This window comes from Protopterus annectens, chromosome 6.part0 (genome assembly GCF_019279795.1).
Source record: "Protopterus annectens isolate FY-2018-M chromosome 6.part0, PAN1.0, whole genome shotgun sequence".
Lineage (NCBI taxonomy): Eukaryota > Metazoa > Chordata > Ceratodontiformes > Protopteridae > Protopterus > Protopterus annectens.
Window position 1 is genome coordinate 428285186 of NC_056737.1, and position 19509 is coordinate 428304694.

At 39.4% G+C, this 19509-nt stretch overlaps 1 protein-coding gene across 1 annotated transcript in view; it reads right to left on the reverse strand.

Moving 5' to 3' along the window:
- Window positions 1-19509, reverse strand: part of SPTBN5 (spectrin beta, non-erythrocytic 5) — a 1783454-nt gene that overhangs the window by 217132 nt on the left and 1546813 nt on the right. The window contains exon 63 of the mRNA XM_044073536.1: window positions 7438-8253. Coding sequence (XP_043929471.1) covers window positions 7438-8253 — 816 coding nt within the window. The remainder of the gene's footprint in view (window positions 1-7437; window positions 8254-19509) is intronic.

The following is a 19509-nucleotide window of genomic DNA, read 5'->3' on the forward strand; positions in this document are numbered from 1 at the left end:
AGGCATAACACTGCAAAACCCAATGTACTGGTCATAGTAGACTCCATAGTGACACACATGGATTTCCCCCATAACAGGCTGGATGATGAACTGGTTACAGTTAGCTGCCTGTCAAGTACCAGGTTCCAATCCATCAAGTCACTCAAGCACTCAAGTCACTCTACCACAAGTACCAATACGACTCTGTCATAGTCCATGTGAGAGTGAATGACTTGAGACATACTTCTCTGGACTATATGAAGAGAGACATGACTGAGCTCTCAGATTATGTGTCACAGGCAGGTATAAGACTAGTCTTAAGCAGCATTCTACCTTCTCCAAGGATGACGCAACAATACAAACAACAAAATGATTGACTTTAACAATTGGCTTAGTTTCTGGTGTCAGTCCAAGGGCATCAAATATCTGTCAGCCTGGGAGGACATGGTCGACAGGCTATGCTGCTTTGCCAGAAATGGTCTGCACCTGTCTCCTCTAGGCTTTTGGATACTGGCAACGGTACTAGTCACCTCTATTGTGCCTTTTTTAGGCAGTATCAAAATAACCAACCTCCCAACATAAAATCTTCTCTAGATAAACTCAAGGTACTCCTGCTTAATGTGAGGAGTCTAAATAGGAAACTGCACTCCCTGGAAGTCTCCTCACCTTGGAAGATTCTGATGTCTGTGCAGTCACTGAGACATGGTTCAAAGCCTTGGAAACCACCCCGGGCATGCAGGGCTACTCCTTCCATAGATTCAGACCACAAACTGAGCAGGAAAGAACCAAAGGGGGTGGTGTATCCATCTTCATTAAGGATAAGTAGACCTCAAACAGTATGACTCTCTCAAGCTACTCCATGTACAATTAACTATGGGCAAAATCCCCTACCACATCATAGCTAGATATAGGTCCCCGACCACAAAACAAGAAAAGCATACCATTTACCGGACTTACTGGAATCACTTACCATACAGTCCAACAACTCTGTCACTGGTGATTTTAATTATCCTACCATAGATCGGGAAACATACATAACGACAAATATGCTGGCTCAGAAGTTGTTGTACTTTGTCAAAGCAAATGCTCTAAAGCAGCTAGTCAGCACACCCATGAGGGACTCAAATGTCCTAGACACAGTACTCCCTAACATGGGAGAGCATTGCACCCCACCCCCACCCATGTGATGTCCTCCCTGGTAACATCGGAGCATAAATTAGTCTCTTAAAATGTAATAATAGTGCCAGATACCCCATCAAGCTCAAAAACACTTACAAATTTTTCCAAGACAAATTACTTCCTACTAAGCAATAGTATAAGAAGCTTCAAAGACCACCCCCAAACACAGATAACATAGAGTCCTTTGCAGAGGTGTACACTAACGCCCTGTATAACCACTTAAACAGTTGTATAGAATCAGCTGTACCTGACCGGATTAAAACCAGTTCTTGCCCTAAAAACAAGCCACCTTGGTGTACCTCTAATATAAACAGGCTATACAACAAAAGAAAGAAAGAAATTAATGTCCAAAGGCAAGAAAGAACTGGCTCAGCAGAGGAAAAAATCCCTCTCTATCCTAAACAAATTACAGATCTTGTCAAGTCACCCCAAGCTAATTATGAAGCAAAAATAGCCTCCCTTGCTAAGGATAATCACAAGGTTTTCTTTAACTATGTCTGAAATCTAAAGGAGAATACCCAGCTCTGCAATGAACTGGTTATAGACGGCACCATCCATACTCAACCAGAGAAAATTGCCAACCTGCTAGATGACAAATTTGCACAAACTTGCCCCCCCCCTATCCCCACCGGTCATCCCGCAAAGTATACCAGCCACCATTTTTCAGCCTATTATCTCAAAAGAGCAGGTCATCTCTGCAATCTACAAGGCCAAAACACAGCATTCAATGGGACCAGACAACATCCCAGGTTGCATTTTAAAGAACTTAAAACATGACCTAGCTGATCCACTTGGGGATGTGTTTAACCACAGCCTGCAGACTGGATATGTTCTGCCAGAAAGGTGGAAGGAAACAGTAATCCCTCTGCACAAAGGGGAACCATCAACTGACTCTGGGAATTATAGACCCATAAGTTTGACTAGTCTCATCTACAAGGCCATGGAAAGAATCATTGTGGACCTTATTAACAAGGACATAGGTAATCTCCAAACTCTGGACCCAACCCAATTTGGATTTGTGAAGGGTAGATTATGTCTGTTAAACCTGGTTAACTTTTTTGAGAAAATCACCAAGGCCCAGGATGAGGGAAAGACTGTGCATTCAGCCTACCTTGACCTAGCCAAGGCATTTGACACAATCCTCCACTCAGGTATTATTGAGAAACTCTCCCAATTGAGTATTAACTCCTATGTCACCAGATGGGTAGCCAACTGGCTTACCTACAGGACACAAACTGTCACAGTGGGTGACTTCATCTCTAGCAAAAAGAACAGTTACCAGTAGCATACCACAGGGTTCTGTGCTGGTCCCTTTACTGTTTGGAATTTATTTGTCAGACATCCAGGCAAACATGGATGGCCTGTGGTTGACCAAGTTCACTGATGATTGCAAATTGGGAACAATCATTGAGTCCCCCAACAATGCTAATATACTGCAGAAAGAATTAATGCAGACAACTGATTCATTCCAAAGCCACAGATTGAAACTAACCACAAAAAAATGCAATATTATTCCCTTTGGGAAATCTAACATACCTGTTAATTACAATATAGACAGCACCCCCCTAAATGTAGACCCAGTGCTGTGGAATCTGGGTGCTTAGATTGATAGCAATATGAAGTCCAATCACCACCTATCTATAGTGAAAAGGAAATATGACACATCTCATAAGTAAAGGCATCACATCTACACCTAAGGGTGTTATAATAACACTATATTCAGCCCTCATTTGACCAATAATTGAGTACAATGCTCCCTTTTGCATGTATCTAACCAGACACCTGCAACAACTGGAGAGACCACAGAGGTTTCTCACCAAGAAAATATAAGGTACTCAAAAGAAGTCTTACGGAGAAAGACTGAAATCCCTGTCACTGTATTTTGTCTCCTACCGGCTGTTGAGGGGTAATCTGTGCCTGACTTGCAGGGCAGTCACTGACTGGCCCTGATGGAAATACTGCACATTCATAAATCAAACTGCAAAGGGTCACTTGCTCCAGGGATCTTAACCTAGACTCTGACATGAACAAATCATGCTGGAGAGATAGATACACCTCACAAAGACTGCTCCTTTTCTGGAACAAACTTCCCATTCACATGAAGCAGAATCTCTCCCTGACCCTCTTCAAATGCAACCTAGATCAATGGATGGGTGAGTGTAAATTCACTCCTGGGGTTGAGCCCATGTCCCTTCATGGACAGATGCAGTCAATGTTAATTACCACAGACTCACACCTTTGCGAACTTCACTCACCTAACTATGGATGATTGGGGCAGCTTGGGATAAATATGGCAAGGCTTGTAAGGGCTTTTGGGCTGTTAGGCTAGTAACCCTCTACGAACCTATTTGGCTGCATTTTGTTTGGTCAAACATTCAAAATATTGAATATTCCTTTGCTGTTTTGGAAAAAATAAAGTAAGACTGAAATTCTTTTCTTATTTTTGTGCAGGCTATCACTGGAATAAAAGGTTGGGAAAATGCTCTAAAATGTTATCTCAGAGTGTCTATAAGCCTATGACTTTAGGGGTCTTGACAGCTCCTGTACTCCCAACTGTATTGCAGTACAATGTGGAGTTTCCCTGATTTGCGATCTTATAGTTGGTATATGTAATTTGCATGGGGGTGCATCCCCCTATGTGTGACTGTACAAAATAGTTTTTATTGTTTTGTTTGTTTTTCATTATGTTTGATTTCAATCTTTTTAGCTCTATCTTTTTGTATTCACTCTTTGGACTGTTTGATGTTTCATTAGGTAATTAAGTATTTATATGTGTTGAAAGGGTCTTTAGAAAAAAAAAGCAGGAACTATGCAGGGGCTAGTTTCTTTCTCTAAAGTTAGAAAACAGTAGCTGGCCTGACTAATGTAGGAAATGTAAGGCTAAAAAGGCAGACAGAAGAAAAGGAAAACATAAACCAATTGGCATTCAAGTTAAGTTTATAAATTAGGGGAGAGAGATATCAAAATCAGCACTGAAAAAAGAATGTAATCAAATTATGAAGGCTAAGACTTAACTGTATTTGTGACCCTTCTAGACTCACCAAGTTCCTAGTAGGGAGGTTAGAGGAGATTTTACCTGAACTAATTCAGGGTCTATATTAGATCAATGAAAATGTAAATGTTCGAATCTGTAAAGCTCGACCTTTATAGATCGAACATTTACGTGTTCGAAAATCTTTAAAAAAAAAAACAAAAAAAAACTAAGTAATAAAAACAAAAAACAAAGGGTGTAAGCAGGGGGCAAGCCCCCCGCATCCCCCATGTGGGGGCTGCACCCCCCCCACCCCCCCCACTTAAATATACCATCTCCAAGATCACGCTACAGTGTAATGAAGGGGAAATTTCCCGTTTCCGCACTGAAGTGAACTGATGTGCGATTTTGGAGTTGGTATATTTTAGTAGCGGAGGATGTGGGAGGTGCAGGGGGGCTTGCCCCCCCTGCTAAAACCCTTTTCTTTATTTTTGTTTTGTTTATTTTGTTTTTATTACATTTTTGAACATTTAAATGTTCGATCTCTAAAGGTCAACCTTTAGAGATTCGAACATTTAAACGTTCATTGATGTAATATAGACCTCTAATTCAGACTGCAAAACAGACCTCATCAAGGAAAGATGTTGGCAATGATTCCAGTCCTACAAAAATCCATAGCTGTAATATTTCCCCAGGACTTCTTTAGATCCGCACTTATCTTTATGGTCATTATGAGGAGTTAACCAGCAAACCTCACCTCTATTACCAGCCTTCTAGCACTTGGAATCCTAAGGCATTGTATGAACTGCTTCACGCCAACTGATAAACTTCTACTAAACCCTAAAGGCTCCATCTGTGAGAGAAGTAAATATTAAACTCAATTAGGGGCTTCCGGCTCTCAGCTAGTTACATGCAGTGAGCCTAATACTGTCTTACCCCCACATGCACCTCTGCAACATCCATAAGACTACAAACTCTAAGCTACTGTATGCTGATACTATTTAATCTTTACCCAAGCCTCCTAGGACTCCGAAGACTAGGCATCAGTTTCAACCCCTAAATTTATCTCTTGCATGGAACTAAGAAATGCCATGTTAACAGAAAACAGAAAGGCACTGAACACAGACATGATGCAATACATTTTGTTTTATTGCTATTCATTTTTCAAGACTTCTTTTTTTAGTCAGTTAGAAATAAATGACGTACTTCCCTTTTCTATGCACAAGTGGATATTTAATTTCACATTAGCAACTTAATAACTCCTGATGAAGGGCTCATGCAAGCTCAAAAGCGCAGTAATTGCAAAACCTATGTTGGTCTAATAAAAGGTAGTACATCACGTCACATTGAAGATTATTATTACAAGCATACTTAAATACGATTTAATGACATGTTAAAAAAAGATTGCTTAAAAATTTGGAGGAAAAAAACTGAAAAGGCAAGGATGAAGGGACAGGATTATGAAGAGAAGCCAGGGAGAGGGGAACTGTATGCCCTGGAAGAAAGGAGAGATAGAGAGATGGATGTGATCCGGGTCTATCAGGGCTGGGGATTGGTATAACAGTTAAGGTGGTTTCTTCACAGATAGAAGGCACAGGATTTGATTGTTACCACTGAGAGAAAAAGGCTAAGCTTAAAATGCCCCACAAGGGGCTAGCCAAGTATTCAAAGGTTCTTAGATATTTACTAGGCTAACAACCACAAGGGCCTTTTTAAGCCTAGCCATGTAGCCCAAATCTATGACGAGTTCTGATACCCTTGATAAGTGTAAGCAAAGGCCTGGGAGATGAACCATTTATAGGTTGTCTGTGTCCATTAGAAACATAAATGCCAAACCAGGGATAAATTTCCAGTTCCCCAGCCACTTGTCCAAGTTGCACTTGAATTGGGTTAGGGAGGAACTCTGCTTCACATGGATAGGGAGCCTGTTCCATAGTCGAGGTAGTCTCTGGGATACATACCTGTCTCTCCAGGAACCTGCAAACCTGGAGTATCATGAAAAGAGTTTGTAAAGGGAGGGAAATGATGTGGAAGGACAGGCAAGCTGGTGTAAAAGGGTCTATATCAGAAGATTGAAGTTTCAAAACTTTGAATCTGATATGGTCGACACCATATGATTGAAGTCTTGAAACTTCAAATCTTTTAACAGAGATCTCCGTACAGCACAGAAAGGGAAATTTTTCCTTTTCTGCACTGTAGTGCAATCTTGGAGTTGGTATATTTAAGTAGCAGGAGGTATGGGGGTGCATGGGGCTTGTCCCCCTGCTTAGAGTGTTTAAATGGTTTGTTTTTGTAGGTTGTTGTGTTTTCTTACATGTTCAATGATTCAAAACTTCGATTATATGGTGTCGAGCATATCAGATTTGAAGTTTTGAAACTTTGATAATGTAATATAGACCTGGTGTAAAACAGGACATCAGCTGCATATACATGAACAAACTATAACCCAGTCCTCAGGATATTTAACTTTATAGAGAGGGTTGTTGATGTAAAAATAGACTACAAGTCCAGATGGTGGAACGTAACTGAAATGTGAAGAATTCAAGAAGGCTTAGGAAAGTTAGCGGAGATCAGGGGAAGTGAAGATCTATGAAAACACTGCACACTGTTAACTGCAAACCAACATCATCATAAGCAGACAAGATGTGACCTTTCAGCTGTAATATGTATAGATATATCAACCCAAACAAGTGAATGAGGTTGATTTCAGTGAGTATTAATGCAGAAAGTAATGTCACTGAAAACCATCTTCAAGCATAATGGAGTTTATACTCTTCTCTTAGTGTGACCATTAAGTTGGTATATAGAACTTTAAGGGGTGTGGGGGTGTCCCCCCATAAAAAGTGTATATATGTACATGTATATATACATACACGCACACGCACACACACACACACACACACACACACACACACACACACACACACACACACACACACACACACACACACACCAGGAAAGTTTTGACTAATGTGTAAAATATAATTTTTCGTGATTAATATATACCTCCAAGAAGGGTTTTTGGAAGCAGTCTTGTAATACACTGTTACTAAGCCTAAGAAAAGGTGATGGTATTAAACAGTACTTTATATCCCTTCTAAATTTCAGTCTGTGAACAGCTTAGCAGAAAGCACCTCTGGCTAGAACAGTTGTAGATTTAATCAAAATGTAACAAATGTTTTGCAAAGTTGTCATTATCAAATCTATCTGTAACATGCAATAATCCCCTAGAAATGGCACGATCTTATAATGATTAAAAGTTACCATTTTTTTCATAAAGTTTACTTAGTACTTATTAAGGGTCTTACCTTTTCTGTTTTGGAAGAAGCCTCCTCAGTGACTGGAGCAACATGGTTAAACTCTGCATTTACTGCTCCTGTTTCTGCAACTGTGGAATTTAAAGACAGGTCAGATAACACCACGGAAGATGGTTCTGTACTGTTTGGAGAGATTTCCTTGGTCTTAATGACCACTGAAGGATCTTCATCAGAGAGCAAGTCTTTGGATGGTGAAACATGATGGTTAGAAAGTTGCTGATCATCACTATCTAATATCTCTCCATCCTTTGTAGTTTTTGATGGAGATGTATCAAAACTCCAGCCTTTGGATTTGACTTGAATTGGAGATGCTTTATCTTTAGAATACATTTCTTCAGAACTGCTAGATGAAGAATGCCTTAGAATAGGTTTTGGTGGAAGGGGAGGCTTTGGAGATGGTGGAGAAGACAAAGATGTTCGAGTTGAGCTGCCTGAAGAAAGACCTGCTTGTTTTGGTGCAACCGGAGGCTTTTCAATAGAAGGTTTTCTCTGCATAACAGGTTGATCATCTGACTTAAGATCCTCAGTCTCCTTTTGCAATAAAGATGGAAACCTTTGGAATTCATGGGATTTCCTTACAGGTGATATTATGGTGTCAGTGGACATCCGTGAAGAAGGGCTGACTAAGTTATGAACTGATGGTCTTGTCATACTTCGTTTATTGTTATCGTCTATAGGTGTAACTTTCCTTTGGATCCTTGGAGATGCCAGTCTTTTGTCTGAGAGGTTTCTTTTCAGAGATGGGACTCTAGTAACTTTTCCTCTACTGGCCTCTTCTGTCTCTAGCTTCTTCAGTATATTCTCTCTCTGTGATTTGTAACCAAAAATAACAGGTTAGCATTTGTTTTACCATCCTTTATATGCCATATATGGAAGACATTGCTTAAATATCACAGTCATCATTAAACCCCATTTCCCACTTTTACATGGAGTCAGGGTGAAACATCAACATTAGTCAGTGTGACAAAAATTACTTTCCGTTAAGAATTTAAAAATACACCTGTCATAAAGTGGTTTAGAGATGCCACAAAAAAAAAAACACTGAATTGCAAAATGATCAAGGAAACAACAACAACAAAAAAAAAAAGACCAGAACTAAAAACATCAAACTAGCCATATATTTTGAATGCAGATTGCAGTACAGTGAAGATTGGGAGATCTACCCTTTTCCCCCACTGTAGTTCAATCTCAGAGTTGGTATATATAATTTGCAAGGAGTGTTGGTGGTGCAGCTCCCTGCCAAAACATAAAAAAAAAAATCACACATACCTGCAAATTATATACACCTACTCCAAGATTGCACTACAGTGAGGAAAAGGGTAGATTTCCTAATCTTCACTGTACCTCAATCTACATTCAAAATACATAGCTAGTTCAATGTTCCAAGTTCCAATCTTGTGCACTCTAGCTGTTGTAAACTTTCGTTCTTCTTGTCTCGATTATGTAAATTTTGGTGTTCTGCGTATACAAACATATATGAGTTTATATTAATAAATTAAAATTACACTTACTTTGAATTCTGTTTCATTATATTACATATTTCACAGAATGTAATTATAAAAGTAAGTCACTTTTAAAACTTTAAGTTTTTTTGGCAGAGAAGCAAGCCCCACCCACACCCCACAAACATGTTGTTGTGTCTTTCGGCTTTTCCCGGTTAGGGGTCGTCACAGCGGAACTCCGGTCCGCTAATGATTGGCAGTAGATTTTTACGTGCCGAGTTGCCAGCTCAGAAGCACAACCTTCAACGAAGGTACGCCCATTCACGCATGTCTCCACACAGAAGACGCTTTAGCTGAGAATCGAACAGGGGAACGTTTTACTGTGAGGTGACAATGCTACCGCAGCACCACACCCCACAAACATAGGGATACCAAATCAAAAATCGCACAATAATGGAGAAAAGGGAAAATTCCCCATCTCTGATATTCAGCAAACTCGCACATATACTGGACTTCCAATCACTGTTTTCAAACTGAATTTTATTTGATCCCTTTAATTCAAATGAAATGTATTCTACAAGATGGCAAATTGGCCATCTGCAGGTAACCTATGTATATATCTATATCTATCTATATATATATCTATATCTATATATATCTATATATATATATATATATATATATATATATATATATATATATATATACATATATATATATCTATAGGTCTACAGTCCACTGCTTTTGGTCGAATTACATTTGGTCGAAAATTATTTCAGGCAGCCCACTTCACTGAAAGCTCATTTCTTTTAAAGCTCATTTCGTCAAATTCCATTTGGTCAAAAATGGAATATAGCCCCTGCTCCACTGCAGTGTGACCCTGGAATGAGAATATAAAGTTAGGGGGTGTGTGGGGGGCACAGCCCCCCACATTTTGCAACTAGTTTTTACTGATGTTATATGTTTCAATGTATTTTTAATGGATACACAAGTATGTAATAGTGACTAGACTGCAATTATGTGGGGGGCTACACCCCAACACCCCCCAATGTGGAGGGCTGTGCCCCCCACACTCACCCTAACTTTATATTCTCACTCCAGGGTCGCACTGCAGAGGGGCAGCGGCTATATTCCATTTTTGACCAAATAGAATTCCTCCAAATGGGTTTTCAGTGAAATTTATTTTCGGTGATGTGGGCTGCCTGAAATCATTTTTGACCAAATGTAATTCGACCAAAAGCAGTAAACCCATACACATATATATATATATATATATATATATATATATATATATATATATATATATGTATGCACACATACATGTTTATACACATACATATACTTATATACGTGTGTGTAAATTATACAATCTGTCATACGATCATTTTATTTAGATTTTGTATATGTGTCCTCTGTTGTTGAACCTTGTTTTATCAAATGTCCAATATTTTCAAAAACTGAGATCAAATGTATATTGGTAAGGTATGTGTGAGATCAGGAAGGGCAGTGGTAGTGTTTGTAAATCAGGGTTAAAGTAAGGGCAAAGTAAAGGTATAGATTTAGGCATGTGTGTGTGTGTGTGTGTGTGTGTGTGTGTGTGTGTGTGTGTGTGTGTGTGTGTGTGTGTGTGTGTGTGTGTGTGTGTCTGTGTGTTTCTGTTGGTTTGGGCACAGGGGAAGGGACAGGGTTAGGTTAAGGTTAACAAACATTAATACGGATGAGGGAGGGGACTTCTATAATGCACCACTGCATAAGCCACTCTGACTCACATCATATGCAGCACATGTGCACAACACTAAATCTATGACCTTCACTAGCACTTTCTCCAGCCCTAAAATGCAAACTCTCACAGACACACTGCTACCCGTAAATCCAAAACCTACTATGCATCCAATAGTTCTGGCATTAAAATCCCAAATACACTCTTACCATGCTCACACACACTTCAGCTTACTTCATTTGACAAAAAGTGCATTAGGAAACTTTTCTAAATACTTCTCTCTGTCAACAAAATGACTACATGGAAAATTGAAAAAAATGAGTATATCTATCTATCTATATATATATATATATATATATATATATATATATATATATATATATATATATATATATATATATATATATATATATATATATGTGTGTGTGTGTGTGTGTGTGTGTATATATATATATATATATATATATATATATATATATATATATATATTTATACATATGCATATGCATATATGTGCACATATCTATATATCTAATCTATATATATACATATATATATATATATATATATATGTGTGTGTGTGTGTGTGTGTGTGTGTGGTATATGCATATATATATATATATATATATATATATATATATATACATATATATATATATATAGGCTGACTTCTGTTTATCGAAATAACACTTTTTCTAAAAACAGAAAGCTGAACCCACTTTCGCAAAAGTGCACTTAAATGAAAGTTCATTTTCATGAACACTGATTCACTGAAGCATGATACAGTCAGGATAAGGAAATATATCCTTTTCTCCACTGTGGTGCGTTCAAGGTGTTAGTATATGTAAGTAGCGGGGGGTGGGGGTACAGCCCCCCCACATGAGGTGCAGGGTGGCAAAATGTGTTTTTCTGTGTTTCTTTTTCAATTCAGTGAATCGGTGTTCACAAAAGTGCACTTTCGTTTAAGTGCCCCTTCGCTAAAGTGGGTTCGGCTTTCTGTTTTTTGAAATTTCGATAAACAGTAGAGCCATATATCTATCTATCTATATATATATATATATATATGTATACACACATATATGTATATAGATCCGCATTGGATTACCGAAGTTACAAAACTTCGAACATCATACGTCCGAGATCATATCAGTGAAGCTTTTAAACTTTAAAACTGAAATAAAAAATAATAAAACCCCCTATGAATGAAATATACCAACTCTGAGATCGCACTACAGTGAGGAAAATGAAAATTTTGCATTCCGTGCTGTACTGCAATCTCCATTTAAAAGTTTCAAAACTTCGATCATGTGGTATCGGCTGTATGATGTTTGAAGTTTTGAAACTTCTGTAATCCAATGGGGACCCAAGTGTCTATATACGTGTGTGTGTGTGTGTGTGTGTGTGTGTGTGTGTGTGTGTGTGTGTGTGTAGCTATATCTATATATATATATATATATATATATATATATATATATATATATATTTATATATATATATATATATATATATATATATATATATGTTGTTTGCCTTTTCGGCTTTTCCCGGTTAGGGGTCGCCACAGCGGAACTCCAGTCCACTAATGATTGGCAGTCGATTTTTATGGTGCTGAGTTCCCAGCCCGATGCCCAACCTTCAGCGAAGGCACGCCCATTCACGCATGTCTTTCAGAGGCCACTTGACCGCGGGGAGGACATGCAGACTCCACACAGAAGGCACTCCAGCCGAGAACCATACAGGAGAACCTCTTGCTGTGAGGCAACAATATATATATATATATATATATATGTATATCCCTTTCTCTCTATATATATAAATATATATATATATATATATATATATATATATATATGTATATATATGGATCCCTATCAGATGATAGAAATTTCATATGACTGAAACTCATTTGACTGAGATCATAAGACTGATATTTCAAAATACTGAAAAATCACATATAAAACCAGAATAGGGCATATACCTTTTCCCCACTGTAGTGCGAACCTGGAGTCAGTATATATAGTTAGGGGGGGTGGGGGCATAGTCCCCACATTGGGGGGTTTCAGGGGCAGAGCCCCCCACGTATTCTGGTTTTATGTCGTCCACTTTACAATTCAGTATGTTGAAATTTAGCATTGAAGGATTTCAGTATTATGGGTTTCAGTCAAGCGATTTTTCAGTATTTTGAAATTTCAGTCTTATCGTCTCAGTCAAATGGGATTCAGTCAAATGAAATTTCTGTCATGTGATAGGGATCCATATATATATGTGTGTGTATATATATATATATATAGAGAGAGAGAGAGAGAGAGAGAGACCCCCCCTCCCTCTTTCTCTCACTCTCTCTATATGTATATACATCTACATTCACACACACACACACACACACACACACACACACACACACACACACACACATATATGTACACATGCACACACGCACACACACAAACACACACAAACACACACACACACACACACACACACACACACACACACACACACACACACACACACACACACACACACACACACACACACACACGCATCACTGCCTCAAAAGTCTGGTAATCTGCTAAGTCATACTCCATATTATTTTTATTCCTGACTTCAGTTTATGTTTTTCTTAGTTTCTCCCCCTCACACAGCAATGATTTCTTTCCACACTGCTTTATTTTTCTACCACATTATGAAGCTAATTCACCTCTGTATGTTTTGCTGAGAAACTACTGGAATATGACAGCTACTTTGTCACATGGACTTGCCCTTGGCAAGCTGGTCTGTGAAAACAGCGCACTGAAAATGATTCAAAGATCTGATTCGTGTGTGTGTTTTTCTATGCATAAAAGGCATTACCTAGAACAAGGTTACCGAGTCTCACCTCCTGCATCCAGGACTGTAAGTAATGTCCAACTGTAAGCACCTGGTAACCAGGTGACCAATGTGGCGCAGACCCATACCGCTCAACCTCTAATGTACAAGAAATCTGGACAAAGCCTAAAATAATGTGGGGATAAAGGGTCAAAAATGGAGACAGATTTGTAATATTGCTTTTATAAATACAGCAAATTGCTAGAATAACAGGATCTGTGTTAATATGCATTTCCTGAAAGATATGAGGTCTGTAACTCAAATATGTCATTATTTAGAGACTTTAATCCTCAGTTATTTCACAGAAAACATTTTATGTGGAACAGACCAAAATATGAAGTTCAAAACTAGACATTATATGAAAATCTAGACAGTTTAAAGGTATTCCAATCACCCACAGCCCTAGTTACGCTAGATGTGGTCACTATGTGCATTCAGCGCTTACAAAGTAAAGGTCTGGGCTCAGGAGGGATGCCAGTCAAATGGTAGGCAGTTAGATGCAAGGCAAATTAGTACAGACTAGGCTCTGCCAATGCAAAATAGCTCTTCAATCATGAAGTATAACCTCTCTGCCTTGTATGCTCTGAATCTTATATAGGGAGACTGAATATTACTAGCAGGATATAACATATGGCACAGATACTGAAATTAAGCATCTTGAGCAGGGGGATCCTTGCTCTCCTGCACTGGAGTTCCTCACTCAGGAGAGATACCACACAGAAACACACATGTTTTTGGCTGGATATTGTAAAGCTGGACTTGGTGCTAGTAGATGTGGGGTCAGCTCAATGTAACTGTGTGTAATGGGTAGGAAAACTCTGTCCATTGTTTGTCCATATGAACTTAACAGCTATTCAGAGCATTTGGATTTCTTGGGGACCAAGGGCATCTATAATGCTTTTGGTGAACTTCAAGGTTCATTTGGAAAATAATGAAGATCCTTGACAGGCAGAAGCTGGAAGGAAAAGCTATCCATTACTGGACTTGTGTGCTAGCCATGGGTTGCCATTAATAATCATCACATTCAAATACAAAGCTGCTTCCAGGTGCATTTTGCACTACAGCACCAACAGCCAAAATACAATGATGAGCTCTGTATCAGATACAAAACTGCAGGTTCTATTTACACAGGTTCATAGCAGTACTAAGATATCAGCTGATCACCACCTGTTGCTAAGTTAGGTCAGATGGCTGGGGCAGTTATGGGGCAGACTTGAAAACCCTAATCATGTGGAGCAGAATTCCTAAGAAAGCCTTGCAGATAGATTAATCTTTCCTTTCAGGAGACCTTCACTCATTTACCAGGGAAGGAGGGGATGTGTAAACTGAGTGAACCCTGCATCTTAAGCAGTCATGACAGTGCCAAAGATGTATGGCCAAAAGATGGCTGGTATTTGTCACGGATCTATTTGGCATCTATTTTCTCAGACCCTCAGGCCAACTCGCTTGGCCTATGATTGACTAAGCTTGCAGATGACTGTAAATTGGGTGTTGTTATTCGATTTTCAGTCATACCTCTCAGCTGTACAGAGTTTCTGAGAATGTCCAGATTTTGGCCTCATATTTTTTGGTCCATTTTTTATAAAACTGGTTTTCTGGCAAATTAGTGGTAAATCATTACAGATTGAAGTTAAAAAATAATGACAGACATTTGAGTTTCTGACTTCATATCCTTAAGGAAAGCCATGCTAATGCAAAATCTGTTATTCTATCAGGTTTCTAAGTTTGTAAGACCAATATTTAAAAATTGTCCCTATTTTTGAGTCTTTGCCCAGATTTCTTGCTCTAAGAGGTTGAGAGTATGTGTTTCACTGACTCACAGTTGATCAGTTTGGGTCAGAACACGTTAACTACTGGTGCAAATTAAATATGAAAAAAATGTGTAGCATAGTTCATTTTGTTAAACAAAACATTTTCACATACCATATAAGTGACACAACCCTCCAACTGGACACTGCTGTAAGGGATGCAAGAACCTTTGTTGACAATTCCTTATCATTTGACCTTTATACCTCTGCAGTAGTTCAGAAAGTCTTCTATTTATCTTACCTAATTTTAAAAGGCATCTCATCTATCCACAGCATTCTTAATCCCCCTTTATTTCTATCTCACCAGACCTTTTCGACGTGTTTGTCTAACCATATCACTTAATTTGAGGAACTCATAACTAAAAAGATCAGTAGTTTCAAAAATCTTAGTTAATCGGACAGATTGGCAGCCCTCTCTCTGAACTCAGTTTCTTTTAGACCCCTCCATGGAGATCTGCCTCATATGTATCTGTAAGAACTTAAGGTTGACTTGTCAACATTTTTTTTTCTTTCTCTGTCTGTCATTTTCTTTTTCTGTTTTTGTTTCCTCCTTGGTAGCCCCTACCTTTTTCATAACACATCATTGTGACCGGGACATTACTGCAGTTATCACATTTTCTTCCAACTAAAAATATCTATCACACAATTTCATGTTAAGGCTGAGTAACAAATTATAAATTACAGGGTCAATTAGAGGCTAAGGTGACTGATGGAGCACTGGGGAGGGATGGGTGTGCTCATCCTGCAGGGATGGCACTCACTAGTGATGCACCCTAAAAAGGGAGGCATGGTCCAAAGAGAGGTGCTGTCCCCAGATGAAACCAGTACATGTGGTATTGGAGAAAGGGAAAAGGGGTTAGGGCATATTAAAAAGAAAAACAAAACACCAGATGGAAGCATATACAACAGAGCCCCCGTGATGCCTTTAACATCCACGTCCTGCCCAGCAACACGGAGCAAGTCAGGGGGTAGGTTAGGTGAATGCTGGTAAACCTGGCATGGACATGGAGTACTGGGGCCAGACTGGTATCAATGAGGTCTGAGAGGAATAAAAAAGCTAAAAAAAAAAAATTATAAATTTTAACTTATTTTCTTCTTCCATCGGATTTAACTAATCTTCGTGCATATGACGTTTTACAGTGACTTATTTTCTCAATAATATAATTTTCTTCACTGTTAAACTAAGTCTGACTCTGTTGTATCAGGCAGGGTAAACCTTTAGGCTTTATGGCAGGCCATAACTTGGTCTTCAAAAGTTTTACTTATTCTTTCTCGGTCTCTGTTTCTCTCTCTCTTTCACTCTCTCTCACGCACACACACACTTGAATGTTGAATAAATTAACAGGTAACCCTTGTTTTTTTCCCCTCCATACAGTATCAAGATACAGGTTCCAGGGCAGTCTCTTAGTAATGTTTAGAGCCTGTGACTCCCTCACATTGTAACATTATTAGACTTTATATGTGGGTATAGGTAAAAGCACCTCTTCTTCCTTGGCCTCCAAGTGTGTGCGCACAACTAGTAAATTAGAATGAGACAACTGTCTAGAATTTGATATTCCAAAAAAATGTGGGCTGCATCCCTGCAAACAAGAACATTCTGGTGACTGATATGGATACCTGTACAGCTTAATGATGCTTATTTCTCTTCCTTCTTTTTCAGCTTTAATTTCATTTTCGACAGATTCTTTCCATTGATATTCTTTAAGATCTTATCAGACATACTTTTCTCTAAGAAAGGGTACAAGCATTCACTCACACACACACACACACACACACACACACACACACACACACACACACACACACACACACACACACACACACACACACACACACACACACACACACACACACACACACACACACACACACACACACACACACACACACACACACACACACACACACACACACACACACACCACAAAAACATCACAAAACATTTTTTTTCCAGCTCTGAAGGGAATGCCTGCACTCACTAAACTAGGCACCAACCCCTGTATCACTAGGTGGGTTGCAAATTGGCTCACAGATAGAACCCACTGTGTAAAAGTAGCTGACTCCAAGTCAGACTGCTGACTAGTCATGAGTGGAGTCCCACAGGGTTCTGTCCTGGGTCCTCTCCTGTTTGGTATCTACTTTTCTGAAGTCCAGGCCAACATGGAGGGACTCTGACAAAGTTCGCAGACGATTGCAAGTTAGGAGCTATTATTAACTCCCCAAGTGATGTTGACATCCTACAGAATGGCCTCACTGGACCAACGACTAGTGTCAAAACCATGGCCTTAAGCTCAATGCCAAAAAATGTGTCGTCATCCCCTTTGGGAAAAACCCAGTTCCCATGAATTACCACATCGATGGTAGTTCACTGAACACAGAAGGTGTTATAAGAGATCTAGGAACACAGGTTGACAGCAACCTCTCTTTTGACCACCACATTGCCACTGTGGTCAGAAAATCCTTCTATGTGGCACATCTCATTACTAAGGGTTTTGCATCCATGAAAAAAGAGGTCATTGTCTCCCTCTACTCTTCCCTCATTAGGACAGTCATCGAGTACAATGCCCCATTTACCATGCACCTCACTAGACACCTGCAACAACTGGAGTGGCCGCAAAAGTACCTCACAAAGAGGATACTTGGCCTTAAACACTTGTCTTATATGGACAGACTCAAAAAACTCCAACTATTCCATGTCTCCTATCGCCTAGTGTATGGGAAATAGAAAATTCACCCCAGTGATCACTCCAGTGGCTCTACTCGACAGAGGCACTGGGAACTAAGGTCGGGTGGCATGATGCCAGGATAATCTTATGGGCTAGGCTTGTAAAGGCTCCAGGGCCATTAGCCTAGTACACACCTATGAACCTATGAACACTTGTCCTACATGGACAGACTCAAAAAACTCCAACTATTCTCTGTCTCATATCACCTACTTAGAGGCGATCTCTGCTTGACTTACAAAGTCATGTCTGACTCAGCTCTGTTAGAAATGCTACATCTAAAGAAATCCCAATCCCTCTGCACCACATGCTCCAGAGACCTCAACCTCATTACCACAATCAAAAGAACATGCTGGAGGAACAGGTTCTTAACCCAGAGATTACCCATGCTATGGAACAGACTTTCCATACATGTCAAGCAGAGCACCTCACTAGTCCTCTTCAAGAGAAATCTTGATGAGTGGATGGGAAATAGAAAATTCTGCCCAGGGATAAATCCAGTGGCTATACTCAACAGAGGCACTGGGAACTAAGGTCGGGTGGCACGATGCCAGGGTAATCCTCTGGGCTAGGCTTGTAAAGGCTCCAGGGGCATTAGCCTGGTACACACCTATGAACCTATGTTCTACAAAGTTTGAGTCTAAGTGGATACAATCACTGCCATGGATCTGCCCATGCTCCACAACTTCTTAGTACTCATTACTATTCCCCTTTCCCCGACCTTAATGCACATTTTCTTGATCTATCCTATTTCCCTTCCTGCATTACCTATCTTCTAGCCTCACCTTTCAGTAATTCCTTAACCTTGTAATGTTCTTTCATTCTGTTCTTACTCTACCCATTACCTATCCAGGAAATTATTACTGGAATTTACTGCAAAATTATCTAGCAACAAAGTGTATTTAGTGTGTCCCAACTTATTACTTATTTTGTTATATATTCTTCATGCAATATTATGTTATATACATATTAGGAATTTCTCTTGTACCTTGTACATAATATGTTCAACTTATTGCTTCCTTTTTATTAGATCATCAAATTGTAATGCTATTTTTTTATCTTAGTTGCCTCCTTTTTCATGTTCATAGGTTCATAGGTTGGTACTAGGCTATCAGCCCTAGGGCCTATACAAGCCTAACCATAACAATTCCCTGGCTATTTCTTCCCACACTATTTACTTCCCTGGACCCCTGTCTAGCAGGGCGACTGACGTGATCCTCGGGGTGAATTTCCTTTCTCCCATCCAATCATCAAGGTTCCTTTTGAAGAGGGCCAAAGAGGCACTCTGCTTGACATGTTGTTGTTGTTGTTGTGTCTTTCGGCTTATCCCGGTTAGGGGTTGCCACAGCGGAACTCCGGTCCGCTAATGTTTGGTAGTGGATTTTTACATGCAGAGTTACCAGCCCTGATGCACAACCTTCAACGAAGGCACGCCCATTCACGCATGCCTCCACACAGAAGACGCTCTAACTGAGAATCGAACGGACATGTATGGGCAATCT